The 16,631-nt window shown below is 54.7% G+C and overlaps 1 protein-coding gene across 11 annotated transcripts in view; it reads left to right on the plus strand.

The window, feature by feature from the left end:
• The first annotated feature begins 535 nt into the window (after positions 1-535).
• Positions 536-16,631, plus strand: part of LOC140404742 (actin-like protein 6B) — a 206,871-nt gene continuing 190,775 nt past the window's right edge. For 7 of the 11 annotated variants that reach the window (XM_072493442.1, XM_072493443.1, XM_072493446.1 and 4 more), the window contains exon 1: positions 1,015-1,119. In XM_072493442.1, coding sequence (XP_072349543.1) covers positions 1,065-1,119 — 55 coding nt within the window. In that variant the 5' untranslated portion in view covers positions 1,015-1,064. Of the gene's footprint in view, positions 945-1,014; positions 1,120-16,631 lie in introns of those variants that run through there. The other 4 variants (XM_072493444.1, XM_072493453.1, XM_072493451.1 and 1 more) reach the window with 3 other exon arrangements.

Raw genomic sequence — 16,631 nt, forward strand, 5'->3', positions numbered from 1 at the left:
GTGAGGGGTGTGGGGTATATCAGTGTTACAGTGAGGGGCGTGAGGGTATATCAGAGTGTTACAGTGAGGGGTGTGGGGTATATCAGAGTGTTACAGTGAGGGGTGTGGGGTATATCAGTGTGTTACAGTGAGGGGTGTGGGGTATATCAGTGTTACAGTGAGGGGTGTGGGGTATATCAGAGTGTTACAGTGAGGGGTGTGGGGTATATCAGAGTGTTACAGTGAGGGGTGTGGGGTATATCAGAGTGTTACAGTGAGGGGTGTGGGGTATATCAGTGTTACAGTGAGGGGTGTGGGGTATATCAGAGTGTTACAGTGAGGGGTGTGGGGTATATCAGTGTGTTACAGTGAGGGGTGTGGGGTATATCAGTGTTACAGTGAGGGGTGTGGGGTATATCAGTGTGTTACAGTGAGGGGTGTGGGGTATATCAGAGTGTGTAACGAGCTGTATACGCATTCCCCACCCACAGAGCCAATGCAAACCCCCCCCCCCCCCCCCCCCCCCCCCGCCGTCCCCGTCGCTTCAACCTGACCCAGCATCGTCTCGGCGACAAAGAGCCGATCCACATTAACCTGTCCCTTTAATATTTCCCTGCATTCCACAATGTCCCAGCTGCTGCCAGGGGAGTAGCAGACTGCGTCTGCGAGAGAGAGAGAGAGAGACAGAGAGACAGAGGGAGGGAGAGGAAGCAGCTATTTTTTGTTTCTCCCCCCACCCCGAATCATTATTCCCCCACTCTGGGCTCTGCGCCTCTTCTTCGGAGCCAGAGAGGGAAAATAGACAATTGGAGCTCGTCCCGGATTACTGTCCTTGATCTGTGTGTCGATCTTCGTATGTGAGGAGCAGCGTTTGTGAAAGATGAGCGGTGGGGTGTATGGAGGAGGTAACAGCAGGCGGTGACCCAGTCTGTATTTAATTGGTTTTTGTCTTCATGTCTAGTTGGGTGAGTGACTGAGGGCAAATGCTTTGGACGTAGCCCAGTGCAAGCTGCCTTGAGGGCGGCAGTCGGGGGATATTTCGGTTGTACAGTACAGACCCCCACCCCCCCCCCCGATCCCCGCTGATGTTAGTGGGGGTGGGGGTCGGTGGTCTTTTTCCCGCTGGGATTGGAGTGTCTGGTGAGGGTTTGCTGTCTATTTTCTATTTCTCCCCGGCTATTGTGTGAGTGAATTTGACAACGAGCGTGGGATCATATCGATGGGCGGGGGGCACTGACGAGGGTTCGTATTCTGACTCAAAGGGTTGCCGCATTTGCAGGATTGGGGATGTCTGCCCTGAGTAGCTCAACTCTGCGGCGTGATGGAATCACTGCTCAAATGAAAGACCATTCAGCCCCTCAAATAAGCCCTCCCCCCCCCCCCCAAATGCTAGCCTCTTGGAAAGAGGGATGTTCATAGTCTTAACAGAGGCCCATTCAGCCCCTCCGTCCCGTTTTTCACCATTCAGTGAAATGGTGATGGAGCTGAGGCCCCGGAGGATAACCTTGAGGGGCTAGGCCGGCGCCGGACGGATTTCCGCCCCGCCAGCTGGCGGGAAAGGCCTTTGGTGCCCCGCCAGCTGGCGCGGAAATGACATCTCCGGGCGGCGCATGCGCGGGAGCGTCAGCGGCCGCTGACGGCATCCCCGCGCGTGCGCAGTGGAGGGAGTCTCTTCCGCCTCTGCCATGATTCCCGCCCCCGCCGAATTTCCGGTGCCGGAGACTTCGGCAACCGGCGGGGGTGGGATTCACGCCAGCCCCCGGCCGATTCTCCGACCCGGCCGGGGGGGGGCGGAGAATCTCGCCCCTGCTCTCCATTTATATCTTTGTACATTGAAGAGCTCTCGTCTTCTGTGTAGATTTACCTCAATCGGCTGGTTTGTGGTGCGATTGTGTTTGAATTCCTGCACTGGCTGAGGTTATTCATGAGGGCCTGGCCTTCTCAATCTTGCCTGAGGTGTGATGATCCTCAGTTGAAATCAGCAGCAGCCGGTTCTCCCCACTCGAAGGGGGAGAGACAATGGCGACTTTATTATCTTTTGTGCGGGAAACGATTTCCTAATTTCCCTGCTGGAAAGCTTAGCTCCAGTTTTTAGACTGTGACCCAGCGACAGTGAAGGAGCGGCCGATATATTTCCCAGTCGGGGCGGGGAGTGACTCGGAGGGGGACCTCCAGGTGGTGGGGTTCCCAGGTATCTGCTGCCCTTGTCCTTCTAGATGGTCGAGGTGGTGGGTTTGGAAGGTGCTGCCTGAGGAGCCTCGGTGAGTTGCTGCCGTGCATCTTGTAGACGGTACACACGGCTGCCGCTGTGCGTCGGTGGCTACTTGGTCAGTGATCTGGCTGACTGGGATCTTGCGATGCACACTTGGCATTCCCAGGACCACGAGAGCGATTGGACAGGGAAAGAAACACGCCATTGACCAGCAAAGGGCTTTGGGACGTCCCGAGGCAGGCCAATGTGCCAGAGAAACGCGAGGCTCTAATTGACCATCGGGGGGGGAGGGGTCGGAATGTTGCTGACGATGGTGTCTGTACCGCTAACCGGTGTCCCTGTTAGTGTCTGTACCGCTAACCGGTGTCTCTGTTAGTGTCTGTACCACTAACCGGTGTCCCTGTTAGTGTCTGTACCGCTAACCGGTGTCTCTGTTAGTGTCTGTACCGCTAACCGGTGTCCCTGTCAGTGTCTGTACCACTAACCGGTGTCCCTGTTAGTGTCTGTACCGCTAACCGGTGTCTCTGTTAGTGTCTGTACCGCTAACCGGTGTCTCTGTTAGTGTCTGTACCGCTAACCGGTGTCCCTGTTAGTGTCTGTACCACTAACCGGTGTCCCTGTTAGTGTCTGTACCGCTAACCGGTGACCTTGTTAGTGCCTGTACCACTAACCGGTGTCCCTGTTAGTGTCTGTACCGCTAACCGGTGTCCTGTTAGTGTCTGTACCGCTAACCGGTCTCCCTGTTAGTGTCTGTACCGTTAACCGGTGTCCCTGTTAGTGTCTGTACCGCTAACCGGTGTCCCTGTTAGTGTCTGTACCGCTAACCGGTGTCCCTGTTAGTGTCTGTACCGCTAAACGGTGTCCCTGTTAGTGTCTGTACCGCTAACCGGTGACCTTGTTAGTGCCTGTACCATTAACCGGTGTCCCTGTTAGTGTCTGTACCGCTAACCGGTGACCTTGTTAGTGCCTGTACCACTAACCGGTGTCCCTGTTAGTGTCTGTACCGCTAACCGATGTCCCTGTTAGTGTCTGTACCACTAACCGGTGTCCCTGTTAGTGTCTGTGCCACTAACCGGTGTCCCTGTTAGTGTCTGTACCACTAACCGGTGTCCCTGTTAGTGTCTGTACCGCTAACCGGTGACCTTGTTAGTGCCTGTACCACTAACCGGTGTCCCTGTTAGTGTCTGTACCGCTAACCGGTGTCCCTGTTAGTGTCTGTACCACTAACCGGTGTCCCTGTTAGTGTCTGTACCGTTAACCGGTGTCCCTGTTAGTGTCTGTACCGCTAACCGGTGTCCCTGTCAGTGTCTGTACCACTAACCGGTGTCACTGTCAGTGTCTGTACCGCTAACCGGTGACCTTGTTAGTGCCTGTACCACTAACCGGTGTCCCTGTTAGTGTCTGTACCGCTAACCGGTGTCCCTGTCAGTGTCTGTACCACTAACCGGTGTCCCTGTTAGTGTCTGTACCGTTAACCGGTGTCCCTGTTAGTGTCTGTACCGTTAACCGGTGTCCCTGTTAGTGTCTGTACCGTTAACCGGTGTCCCTGTTAGTGTCTGTACCGCTAACCGGTGTCCCTGTTAGTGTCTGTTCCGCTAACCGGTGTCCCCGTTAGTGTCTGTACCGCTAACCGGTGTCCCTGTTAGTGTCTGTACCGCTAACCGGTGTCCCTGTTAGTGTCTGTACCGCTAACCGGTGTCCCCGTTAGTGTCTGTACCGTTAACCGGTGTCCCTGTTAGTGTCTGTACCGCTAACCGGTGTCCCTGTCAGTGTCTGTACCGCTAACCGGTGTCCCTGTCAGTGTCTGTACCGCTAACCGGTGTCCCTCTTAGTGTCTGTACCGCTAACCGATGTCCCTGTTAGTGTCTGTACCACTAACCGGTGTCCCTGTTAGTGTCTGTACCACTAACCGGTGTCCCTGTTAGTGTCTGTACCGCTAACCGGTGACCTTGTTAGTGCCTGTACCACTAACCGGTGTCCCTGTTAGTGTCTGTACCGCTAACCGGTGTCCCTGTTAGTGTCTGTACCACTAACCGGTGTCCCTGTTAGTGTCTGTACCGTTAACCGGTGTCCCTGTTAGTGTCTGTACCGCTAACCGGTGCCCCTGTCAGTGACTGTACCGCTAACCGGTGTCCCTGTCAGTGTCTGTACCGCTAACCGGTGTCCCTGTTAGTGTCTGTACCGCTAACCGGTGTCTCTGTTAGTGTCTGTACCACTAACCGGTGTCCCTGTTAGTGTCTGTACCGCTAACCGGTGTCTCTGTTAGTGTCTGTACCGCTAACCGGTGTCCCTGTCAGTGTCTGTACCACTAACCGGTGTCCCTGTTAGTGTCTGTACCGCTAACCGGTGTCTCTGTTAGTGTCTGTACCGCTAACCGGTGTCTCTGTTAGTGTCTGTACCGCTAACCGGTGTCCCTGTTAGTGTCTGTACCACTAACCGGTGTCCCTGTTAGTGTCTGTACCGCTAACCGGTGACCTTGTTAGTGCCTGTACCACTAACCGGTGTCCCTGTTAGTGTCTGTACCGCTAACCGGTGTCCTGTTAGTGTCTGTACCGCTAACCGGTCTCCCTGTTAGTGTCTGTACCGTTAACCGGTGTCCCTGTTAGTGTCTGTACCGCTAACCGGTGTCCCTGTTAGTGTCTGTACCGCTAACCGGTGTCCCTGTTAGTGTCTGTACCGCTAAACGGTGTCCCTGTTAGTGTCTGTACCGCTAACCGGTGACCTTGTTAGTGCCTGTACCATTAACCGGTGTCCCTGTTAGTGTCTGTACCGCTAACCGGTGACCTTGTTAGTGCCTGTACCACTAACCGGTGTCCCTGTTAGTGTCTGTACCGCTAACCGATGTCCCTGTTAGTGTCTGTACCACTAACCGGTGTCCCTGTTAGTGTCTGTGCCACTAACCGGTGTCCCTGTTAGTGTCTGTACCACTAACCGGTGTCCCTGTTAGTGTCTGTACCGCTAACCGGTGACCTTGTTAGTGCCTGTACCACTAACCGGTGTCCCTGTTAGTGTCTGTACCGCTAACCGGTGTCCCTGTTAGTGTCTGTACCACTAACCGGTGTCCCTGTTAGTGTCTGTACCGTTAACCGGTGTCCCTGTTAGTGTCTGTACCGCTAACCGGTGTCCCTGTCAGTGTCTGTACCACTAACCGGTGTCACTGTCAGTGTCTGTACCGCTAACCGGTGACCTTGTTAGTGCCTGTACCACTAACCGGTGTCCCTGTTAGTGTCTGTACCGCTAACCGGTGTCCCTGTCAGTGTCTGTACCACTAACCGGTGTCCCTGTTAGTGTCTGTACCGTTAACCGGTGTCCCTGTTAGTGTCTGTACCGTTAACCGGTGTCCCTGTTAGTGTCTGTACCGTTAACCGGTGTCCCTGTTAGTGTCTGTACCGCTAACCGGTGTCCCTGTTAGTGTCTGTTCCGCTAACCGGTGTCCCCGTTAGTGTCTGTACCGCTAACCGGTCTCCATGTTAGTGTCTGTACCGCTAACCGGTGTCCCTGTTAGTGTCTGTACCGCTAACCGGTGTCCCTGTTAGTGTCTGTACCGCTAACCGGTGTCCCCGTTAGTGTCTGTACCGTTAACCGGTGTCCCTGTTAGTGTCTGTACCGCTAACCGGTGTCCCTGTCAGTGTCTGTACCGCTAACCGGTGTCCCTGTCAGTGTCTGTACCGCTAACCGGTGTCCCTCTTAGTGTCTGTACCGCTAACCGATGTCCCTGTTAGTGTCTGTACCACTAACCGGTGTCCCTGTTAGTGTCTGTACCACTAACCGGTGTCCCTGTTAGTGTCTGTACCGCTAACCGGTGACCTTGTTAGTGCCTGTACCACTAACCGGTGTCCCTGTTAGTGTCTGTACCGCTAACCGGTGTCCCTGTTAGTGTCTGTACCACTAACCGGTGTCCCTGTTAGTGTCTGTACCGTTAACCGGTGTCCCTGTTAGTGTCTGTACCGCTAACCGGTGCCCCTGTCAGTGACTGTACCGCTAACCGGTGTCCCTGTCAGTGTCTGTACCGCTAACCGGTGTCCCTGTTAGTGTCTGTACCGCTAACCGGTGTCCCTGTCAGTGTCTGTACCGCTAACCGGTGTCCCTGTCAGTGTCTGTACCGCTAACCGGTGTCCTGTTAGTGTCTGTACCACTAACCAGTGTCCCTGTTAGTGTCTGTACCGGTAACCGGTGTCCCTGTTAGTGTCTGTACCGCTAACCGGTGTCCCTGTTAGTGTCTGTACCGCTAACCGGTGTCCCTGTCAGTATCTGTGCCGCTAACCGGTGTCCCTGTTAGTGTCTGTACCGCTAACCGGTGTCCTGTTAGTGTCTGTACCACTAACCAGTGTCCCTGTTAGTGTCTGTACCGGTAACCGGTGTCCCTGTTAGTGTCTGTACCGCTAACCGGTGTCCCTGTCAGTGTCTGTACCGCTAACCGGTGTCACTGTCAGTGTCTGTACCGCTAACCGGTGTCCCTGTTAGTGTCTGTACCGCTAACCGGTGTCCCTGTTCGTGTCTGTACCGTTAACCGGTGTCCCTGTCAGTGTCTGTACCGTTACCCGGTGTCCCTGTTAGTGTCTGTACCACTAACCGGTGTCCCTGTCAGTGTCTGTACCACTAACCGGTGTCACTGTCAGTGTCTGTACCGCTAACCGGTGTCCGTGTTAGTGTCTGTACCGCTAACCGGTGTCCCTGTTAGTGTCTGTACCGTTAACCGGTGTCCCTGTCAGTGTCTGTACCGCTAACCGGTGTCCCTGTTAGAGTCTGTACCGCTAACCGGTGTCCCTGTTAGTGTCTGTACCGCTAACCGGTGTCCCTGTTAGTGTCTGTACCGCTAACCGGTGTCCCTGTCAGTGTCTGTACCGCTAACCGGTGTCCTGTTAGTGTCTGTACCGCTAACCGGTGTCCCTGTTAGTGTCTGTACCGCTAACCGGTGTCCCTGACAGTGTCTGTACCGCTAACCGGTGTCCCTGTCAGTGTCTGTACCGCTAACCGGTGTCCCTGTCTGTGTCTGTACCGCTAACCGGTGTCCCTGTTAGTGTCTGTACAGCTAACCGGTGTCCCTGTCAGTGGCTGTACCGTTAACCGGTGTCCCTGTCAGTGTCTGTACCGCTAACCGGTGTCCCTGTTAGTGTCTGTACCGTTAACCGATGTCCCTGTTAGTGTCTGTACCACTAACCGGTGTCCCTGTTAGTGTCTGTACCGCTAACCGGTGTCCCTGTTAGTGTCTGTACCACTAACCGGTGTCCCTGTTAGTGTCTGTACCGTTAACCGGTGTCCCTGTCAGTGTCTGTACCGCTAACCGGTGCCCCTGTTAGTGTCTGTACTGCTAACCGGTGTCCCTGTTAGTGTCTGTACCGCTAACCGGTGTCCCTGTCAGTGTCTGTACCGCTAACCGGTGTCCCTGTCAGTGTCTGTACCGCTAACCGGTGTCCCTGTCAGTGTCTGTACCGCTAACCGGTGTCCCTGTCAGTGTCTGTACCGCTAACCGGTGTCCCTGTCAGTGTCTGTACCGCTAACCGGTGTCCCTGTAAGTGTCTGTACCGTTAACCGGTGTCCCTGTTAGTGTCTGTACCGGTAACCGGTGTCCCTGTTAGTGTCTGTACCGCTAACCGGTGTCCCTGTTAGTGTCTGTACCGTTAACCGATGTCCCTGTTAGTGTTTGTACCACTAACCGGTGTCCCTGTTAGTGTCTGTACCGCTAACCGGTGTCCCTGTTAGTGTCTGTACCACTAACCGGTGTCCCTGTCAGTGTCTGTACCGCTAACCGGTGTCCCTGTTAGTGTCTGTACCGCTAACCGGTGTCCCTGTTAGTGTCTGTACCGCTAACCGGTGTCCCTGAAGTGTCTGTACCGCTAACCGGTGTCCCTGTTAGTGTCTGTACCGCTAACCGGTGTCCCTGTCAGTGTCTGTACCGCTAACCGGTGTCCCTGTCAGTGTCTGTACCGTTAACCGGTGTCCCTGTTAGTGTCTGTACCACTAACCGATGTCCCTGTTAGTGTCTGTACCGCTAACCGGTGTCCCTGTCAGTGTCTGTACCGTTACCCGGTGTCCCTGTCAGTGTCTGTACCGCTAACCGGTGTCCCTGTCAGTGTCTGTACCGCTAACCGGTGTCCCTGTTAGTGTCTGTACCGCTAACCGGTGTCCCTGTTAGTGTCTGTACCGCTAACCGGTGTCACTGTTAGTGTCTGTACCGCTAACCGGTGTCCCTGTTAGTGTCTGTACCGCTAACCGGTGACCCTGTTCGTGTCTGTACCGCTAACCGGTGTCCCTGTTAATGTCTGTACCGTTAACCGGTGTCCCTGTTAGTGTCTGTACCGCTAACCGGTGTCCCTGTTAGTGTCTGTACCGCTAACCGTTGTCCCTGTCAGTGTCTGTACCGCTAACCGGTGTCACTGTCAGTGTCTGTACCGCTAACCGGTGTCCCTGTTAGTGTCTGTACCGCTAACCGGTGTCCCTGTTAGTGTCTGTACCGTTAACCGGTGTCCCTGTTAGTGTCTGTACCGTTAACCGGTGTCCCTGTTAGTGTCTGTACCGTTAACCGGTGTCCCTGTCAGTGTCTGTACCGTTACCCGGTGTCCCTGTCAGTGTCTGTACCGCTAACCGGTGTCCCTGTTAGTGTCTGTACCGCTAACCGGTGTCCCTGTTAGTGTCTGTACCGCTAACCGGTGTCCCTGTTAGTGTCTGTACCGCTAACCGGTGTCCCTGTCAGTGTCTGTACCGTTAACCGGCGTCCCTGTTAGTGTCTGTACCGCTAACCGGTGTCCCTGTTAGTGTCTGTACCGCTAACCGGTGTCCCTGTTAGTGTCTGTACCGCTAACCGGTGTCCCTGTCAGTGTCTGTACCGCTAACCGGTGTCCTGTTAGTGTCTGTACCGCTAACCGGTGTCCCTGTTAGTGTCTGTACCGCTAACCGGTGTCCCTGTCAGTGTCTGTACCGCTAACCGGTGTCACTGTCAGTGTCTGTACCGCTAACCGGTGTCCCTGTCAGTATCTGTACCGCTAACCGGTGTCCCTGTTAGTGTCTGTAGCGCTAACCGGTGTCCCTGTCAGTGTCTGTACCGCTAACCGGTGTCCCTGTCAGTATCTGTACCGCTAACCGGTGTCCCTGTCAGTGTCTGTACCACTAACCGGTGTCCCTGTTAGTGTCTGTACCGCTAACCGGTGTCCCTGTCAGTTTCTGTACCGCTAACCGGTGTCCCTGTTAGTGTCTGTACCGCTAACCGGTGTCCCTGTCAGTGTCTGTACCGCTAACCGGTGTCCCTGTCAGTGTCTGTAACGCTAACCGGTGTCCCTGTCAGTGTCTGTACCGCTAACCGGTGTCCCTGTTAGTGTCTGTACCGCTAACCGGTGTCCCTGTCAGTGTCTGTACCGCTAACCGGTGTCCCTGTCAGTGTCTGTACCGCTAACCGGTGTCACTGTCAGTGTCTGTACCGCTAACCGGTGTCCCTGTTAGTGTCTGTACCACTAACCGGTGTCCCTGTTAGTGTCTGTACCGCTAACCGGTGTCCCTGTTAGTGTCTGTACCACTAACCGGTGTCCCTGTCAGTGTCTGTACCGCTAACCGGTGTCCATGTTAGTGTCTGTACCGCTAACCGGTGTCCCTGTCAGTGTCTGTACCGCTAACCGGTGTCCCTGTTAGTGTCTGTACCGCTAACCGGTGTCCCTGTTAGTGTCTGTACCGCTAACCAGTGTCCCTGTTAGTGTCTGTACCGCTAACCGGTGTCCCTGTTAGAGTCTGTACCGCTAACCGGTGTCCCTGTCAGTGTCTGTACCGCTAACCGGTGTCCCTGTTAGTGTCTGTACCACTAACCGGTGTCCCTGTTAGTGTCTGTACCGCTAACCGGTGTCACTGTCAGTGTCTGTACCGCTAACCGGTGTCCCTGTTAGTGTCTGTACCGCTAACCGGTGTCCCTGTCAGTGTCTGTACCGCTAACCGGTGTCCCTGTTAGTGTCTGTACCGCTAACCGGTGTCACTGTTAGTGTCTGTACCGCTAACCGGTGTCCCTGTTAGTGTCTGTACCGCTAACCGGTGTCCCTGTTAGTGTCTGTACCGCTAACCGGTGTCCCTGTCAGTGTCTGTACCGCTAACCGGTGTCACTGTCAGTGTCTGTACCGCTAACCGGTGTCCCTGTTAGTGTCTGTACCGCTAACCGGTGTCCCAGTTCGTGTCTGTACCGTTAACCGGTGTCCCTGTCAGTGTCTGTACCGTTACCCGGTGTCCCTGTTAGTGTCTGTACCACTAACCGGTGTCCCTGTCAGTGTCTGTACCATTAACCGGTGTCACTGTCAGTGTCTGTACCGCTAACCGGTGTCCCTGTTAGTGTCTGTACCGCTAACCGGTGTCCCTGTTAGTGTCTGTACCGTTAACCGGAGTCCCTGTCAGTTCCTGTACCGCTAACCGGTGTCCCTGTTAGTGTCTGTACCGCTAACCGGTGTCCCTGTTAGTGTCTGTACTGCTAACCGGTGTCCCTGTTAGTGTCTGTACCGCTAACCGGTGTCCCTGTCAGTTCCTGTACCGCTAACCGGTGTCCTGTTAGTGTCTGTACCGCTAACCGGTGTCCCTGTTAGTGTCTGTACCGCTAACCGGTGTCCCTGTCAGTGTCTGTACCGCTAACCGGTGTCCCTGTTAGTGTCTGTACAGCTAACCGGTGTCCCTGTCAGTGTCTGTACCGCTAACCGGTGTCCCTGTTAGTGTCTGTACCGTTAACCGATGTCACTGTCAGTGTCTGTACCGCTAACCGGTGTCACTGTCAGTGTCTGTACCGCTAACCGGTGTCCCTGTTAGTGTCTGTACCGCTAACCGGTGTCCCTGTCAGTGTCTGTACCGCTAACCGGTTTCCCTGTTAGTGTCTGTACAGCTAACCGGTGTCCCTGTCAGTGTCTGTACCGCTAACCGGTGTCCCTGTTAGTGTCTGTACAGCTAACCGGTGTCCCTGTCAGTGTCTGTACAGCTAACCGGTGTCCTGTTAGTGTCTGTACCGCTAACCGGTGTCCCTGTTAGTGTCTGTACCGCTAACCGGTGTCCCTGTCAGTGTCTGTACCGCTAACCGGTGTCCCTGTTAGTGTCTGTACAGCTAACCGGTGTCCCTGACAGTGTCTGTACTGCTAACCGGTGTCCCTGTCAGTGTCTGTACCGCTAACCGGTGTCCCTGTCAGTGTCTGTACCGCTAACCGGTGTCCCTGTTAGTGTCTGTACAGCTAACCGGTGTCCCTGTCAGTGGCTGTACCGTTAACCGGTGTCCCTGTCAGTGTCTGTACCGCTAACCGGTGTCCCTGTTAGTGTCTGTACCGTTAACCGATGTCCCTGTTAGTGTCTGTACCACTAACCGGTGTCCCTGTTAGTGTCTGTACCGCTAACCGGTGTCCCTGTTAGTGTCTGTACCACTAACCGGTGTCCCTGTTAGTGTCTGTACTGCTAACCGGTGTCCCTGTTAGTGTCTGTACCGCTAACCGGTGTCCCTGTCAGTGTCTGTACCGCTAACCGGTGTCCCTGTTAGTGTCTGTACTGCTAACCGGTGTCCCTGTTAGTGTCTGTACCGCTAACCGGTGTCCCTGTTAGTGTCTGTACCACTAACCGGTGTCCCTGTCAGTGTCTGTACCGCTAACCGGTGTCCCTGTCAGTGTCTGTACCGCTAACCGGTGTCCCTGTCAGTGTCTGTACCGCTAACCGGTGTCCCTGTCAGTGTCTGTACCGCTAACCGGTGTCCCTGTCAGTGTCTGTACCGCTAACCGGTGTCCCTGTTAGTGTCTGTACCGCTAACCGGTGTCCCTGTCAGTGTCTGTACCGCTAACCGATGTCCCTGTTAGTGTCTGTACCGCTAACCGGTGTCCCTGTTAGTGTCTGTACCGCTAACCGATGTCCCTGTTAGTGTCTGTACCGCTAACCGATGTCCCTGTCAGTGTCTGTACCGTTACCCGGTGTCCCTGTCAGTGTCTGTACCGCTAACCGGTGTCCCTGTCAGTGTCTGTACCGCTAACCGATGTCCCTGTTAGTGTCTGTACCGCTAACCGGTGTCCCTGTTAGTGTCTGTACCGGTAACCGGTGTCGCTGTTAGTGTCTGTACCGCTAACCGGTGTCCCTGTTAGTGTCTGTACCGTTAACCGATGTCCCTGTTAGTGTCTGTACCACTAACCGGTGTCCCTGTTAGTGTCTGTACCGCTAACCGGTGTCCCTGTTAGTGTCTGTACCACTAACCGGTGTCCCTGTTAGTGTCTGTTCCGTTAACCGGTGTCCCTGTCAGTGTCTGTACCGCTAACCGGTGTCCCTGTTAGTGTCTGTACTGCTAACTGGTGTCCCTGTTCGTGTCTGTACCGCTAACCGGTGTCCCTGTCAGTGTCTGTACCGCTAACCGGTGTCCCTGTTAGTGTCTGTACCGCTAACCGGTGTCCCTGTTAGTGTCTGTACCGCTAACCGGTGTCCCTGTCAGTGTCTGTACCGCTAACCGGTGTCCCTGTCAGTGTCTGTACCGTTAACCGGTGTCCCTGTTAGTGTCTGTACCACTAACCGATGTCCCTGTTAGTGTCTGTACCGCTAACCGGTGTCCCTGTCAGTGTCTGTACCGTTACCCGGTGTCCCTGTCAGTGTCTGTACCGCTAACCGGTGTCCCTGTCAGTGTCTGTACCGCTAACCGGTGTCCCTGTTAGTGTCTGTACCGCTAACCGTTGTCCCTGTTAGTGTCTGTACCGCTAACCGGTGTCCCTGTTAGTGTCTGTACCGTTAACCGGTGTCCCTGTTAGTGTCTGTACCGTTAACCGATGTCCCTGTTAGTGTCTGTACCGCAAACCGGTGTCCCTGTTAGTGTCTGTACCGCTAACCGTTGTCCCTGTTAGTGTCTGTACCGTTAACCGGTGTCCCTGTCAGTGTCTGTACCGTTAACCGGTGTCCCTGTTTGTGTCTGTACCGCTAACCGGTGTCCCTGTCAGTGTCTGTACCGTTAACCGGTGTCGCTGTCAGTGTCTGTACCGTTAACCGGTGTCCCTGTTAGTGTCTGTACCGCTAACCGGTGTCCCTGTTAGTGTCTGTACCGCTAACCGGTGTCCCTGTCAGTGTCTGTACCGTTAACCGGTGTCCCTGTCAGTGTCTGTACCGCTAACCGGTGTCCCTGTCAGTGTCTGTACCGCTAACCGGTGTCCCTGTTAGTGTCAGTACCGCTAACCGGTGTCCTGTTAGTGTCTGTACCGCTAACCGGTGTCCCTGTTAGTGTCTGTACCGTTAACCGGTGTCCCTGTTAGTGTCTGTACCGCTAACCGGTGTCCCTGTTAGTGTCTGTACCGCTAACCGGTGTCCCTGTTAGTGTCTGTACCGCTAACCGGTGTCCCTGTTAGTGTCTGTACCGTTAACCGGTGTCCCTGTTAGTGTCTGTACCGCTAACCGGTGTCCCTGTTAGTGTCTGTACCGCTAACCGGTGTCCTGTTAGTGTCTGTACCGCTAACCGGTGTCCCTGTTAGTCCCTGTACCGCTAACCGGTGTCCCTGTCAGTGTCTGTACCGCTAACCGGTGTCCCTGTCAGTGTCTGTACCGCTAACCGGTGTCCCTGTCAGTGTCTGTACCGCTAACCGGTGTCCCTGTCAGTGTCTGTACCGCTAACCGGTGTCCCTGTTAGTGTCTGTACCGCTAACCGGTGTCCCTGTTAGTGTCTGTACCGTTAACCGGTGTCCCTGTTAGTGTCTGTACCGCTAACCGGTGTCCCTGTTAGTGTCTGTACCGTTAACCGATGTCCCTGTTAGTGTCTGTACCACTAACCGGTGTCCCTGTTAGTGTCTGTACCGCTAACCGGTGTCCCTGTTAGTGTCTGTACCACTAACCGGTGTCCCTGTTAGTGTCTGTACCGTTAACCGGTGTACCTGTATGTGTCTGAACCGCTAACCGGTGTCCCTGTTAGTGTCTGTACTGCTAACCGGTGTCCCTGTTAGTGTCTGTACCGCTAACCGGTGTCCCTGTCAGTGTCTGTACCGCTAACCGGTGTCCCTGTTAGTGTCTGTACCGCTAACCGGTGTCCCTGTCAGTGTCTGTACCGTTAACCGGTGTCCCTGTTAGTGTCTGTACCACTAACCGGTGTCCCTGTTAGTGTCTGTACCGCTAACCGGTGTCCCTGTTAGTGTCTGTACCGCTAACCGATGTCCCTGTTAGTGTCTGTACCGTTACCCGGTGTCCCTGTCAGTGTCTGTACCGCTAACCGGTGTCCCTGTCAGCGTCTGTACCGCTAACCGGTGTCCCTGTTAGTGTCTGTACCGTTAACCGATGTCCCTGTTAGTGTCTGTACCGTTAACCTGTGTCCATGTTAGTGTCTGTACCGCTAACCGGTGTCCCTGTCAGTGTCTGTACCGCTAACCGGTGTCCCTGTTAGTGTCTGTACCGCTAACCGGTGTCCTGTTAGTGTCTGTACCGCTAACCGGTGTCCCTGTTAGTGTCTGTACCGTTAACCGGTGTCCCTGTTAGTGTCTGTACCGTTAACCGGTGTCCCTGTTAGTGTCTGTACCGTTAACCGGTGTCCCTGTTAGTGTCTGTACCGCTAACCGGTGTCCCTGTCAGTGTCTGTATCGCTAACCGGTGTCCCTGTTAGTGTCTGTACCGTTACCCGGTGTCCCTGTTAGTGTCTGTACCGTTAACCGGTGTCCCTGTTAGTGTCTGTACCGCTAACCGGTGTCCCTGTTAGTGTCTGTACCGCTAACCGGTGTCCCTGTCAGTGTCTGTACCGCTATCCGGTGTCCCTGTTAGTGCCTGTACCGCTAACCGGTGTCCCTGTCAGTGTCTGTATCGCTAACCGGTGTCCCTGTTAGTGCCTGTACCGCTAACCGGTTTCCCTGTCAGTGTCTGTACCGCTAACCGGTGTCCCTGGTAGTGTCTGTACCGCTAACCGGTGTCCCTGTTAGTGTCTGTACCGCTAACCGGTGTCCCTGTTAGTGTCTGTACTGCTAACCGGTGTCCCTGTTAGTGTCTGTACCGCTAACCGGTGTCCCTGTCAGTGTCTGTACCGCTAACCGGTGTCCCTGTTAGTGTCTGAACTGCTAACCGGTGTCCCTGTTAGTGTCTGTACCGCTAACCGGTGTCCCTGTCAGTGTCTGTACCGCTAACCGGTGTCCCTGTTAGTGTCTGTACCGCTAACCAGTGTCCCTGTCAGTGTCTGTACCGCTAACCGGTGTCCCTGTCAGTGTCTGTACCGTTAACCGGTGTCCCTGTTAGTGTCTGTACCGCTAACCGATGTCCCTGTCAGTGTCTGTACCGTTAACCGGTGTCCCTGTCAGTGTCTGTACCGCTAACCGATGTCCCTGTTAGTGTCTGTACCGTTACCCGGTGTCCCTGTCAGTGTCTGTACCGCTAACCGGTGTCCCTGTCAGTGTCTGTACCGTTAACCGATGTCCCTGTTAGTGTCAGTACCGCTAACCGGTGTCCCTGTCAGTGTCTGTACCGTTAACCGGTGTTCCTGTTAGTGTCTGTACCGCTAACCGGTGTCCCTGTTAGTGTCTGTACCGCTAACCGGTGTCCCTGTTAGTGTCTGTACCGTTAACCGGTGTCCCTGTCAGTGTCTGTACCGTTAACCGGTGTCCCTGTTAGTGTCTGTACCGCTAACCGGTGTCCCTGTCAGTGTCTGTACCGTTAACCGGTGTCCCTGTCAGTGTCTGTACCGTTAACCGGTGTCCCTGTTAGTGTCTGTACCGTTAACCCGTGTCCCTGTTAGTGTCTGTACCGCTAACCGGTGTCCCTGTTAGTGTCAGTACCGCTAACCGGTGTCGTGTTAGTGTCTGTACCGCTAACCGGTGTCCCTGTTAGTGTCTGTACCGCTAACCGGTGTCCCTGTTAGTGTCTGTACCGTTAACCGGTGTCCCTGTTAGTGTCTGTACCGCTAACCGGTGTCCCTGTCAGTGTCTGTACCGCTAACCGGTTTCCCTGTTAGTCCCTGTACTGCTAACCGGTGTCCCTGTCAGTGTCTGTACCGCTAACCGGTGTCCCTGTTAGTGTCTGTACCGCTAACCGGTGTCCCTGTCAGATTCTGTACCGCTAACCGGTGTCCCTGTCAGTGTCTGTACCGCTAACCGATGTCCCTGTTAGTGTCTGTACCGTTAACCGGTGTCCCTGTCAGTGTCTGTACCGCTAACCGGTGTCCCTGTTAGTGTCTGTACCGTTAACCGGTGTCCCTGTTAGTGTCTGTACCGTTAACCGGTGTCCCTGTTAGTGTCTGTACCGCTAACCGGTGTCCCTGTTAGTGTCTGTACCACTAACCGGTGTCCCTGTTAGTGTCTGTACCGCTAACCGGTGTCCCTGTTAGTGTCTGTACCACTAACCGGTGTCCCTGTTAGTGTCTGTACCGTTAACCGGTGTCCCTGTCAGTGTCTGTACCGCTAACCGGTGTCCCTGTTAGTGTCTGTACCGCTAACCGGTGTCCCTGTCAGTGTCTGTACCACTAACCGGTGTCCCTGTTAGTGTCTGTACTGCTAACCGGTGTCCCTGTTAGTGT

Source organism: Scyliorhinus torazame, chromosome 31, assembly GCF_047496885.1.
Source record: "Scyliorhinus torazame isolate Kashiwa2021f chromosome 31, sScyTor2.1, whole genome shotgun sequence".
Classification (NCBI taxonomy): domain Eukaryota; kingdom Metazoa; phylum Chordata; class Chondrichthyes; order Carcharhiniformes; family Scyliorhinidae; genus Scyliorhinus; species Scyliorhinus torazame.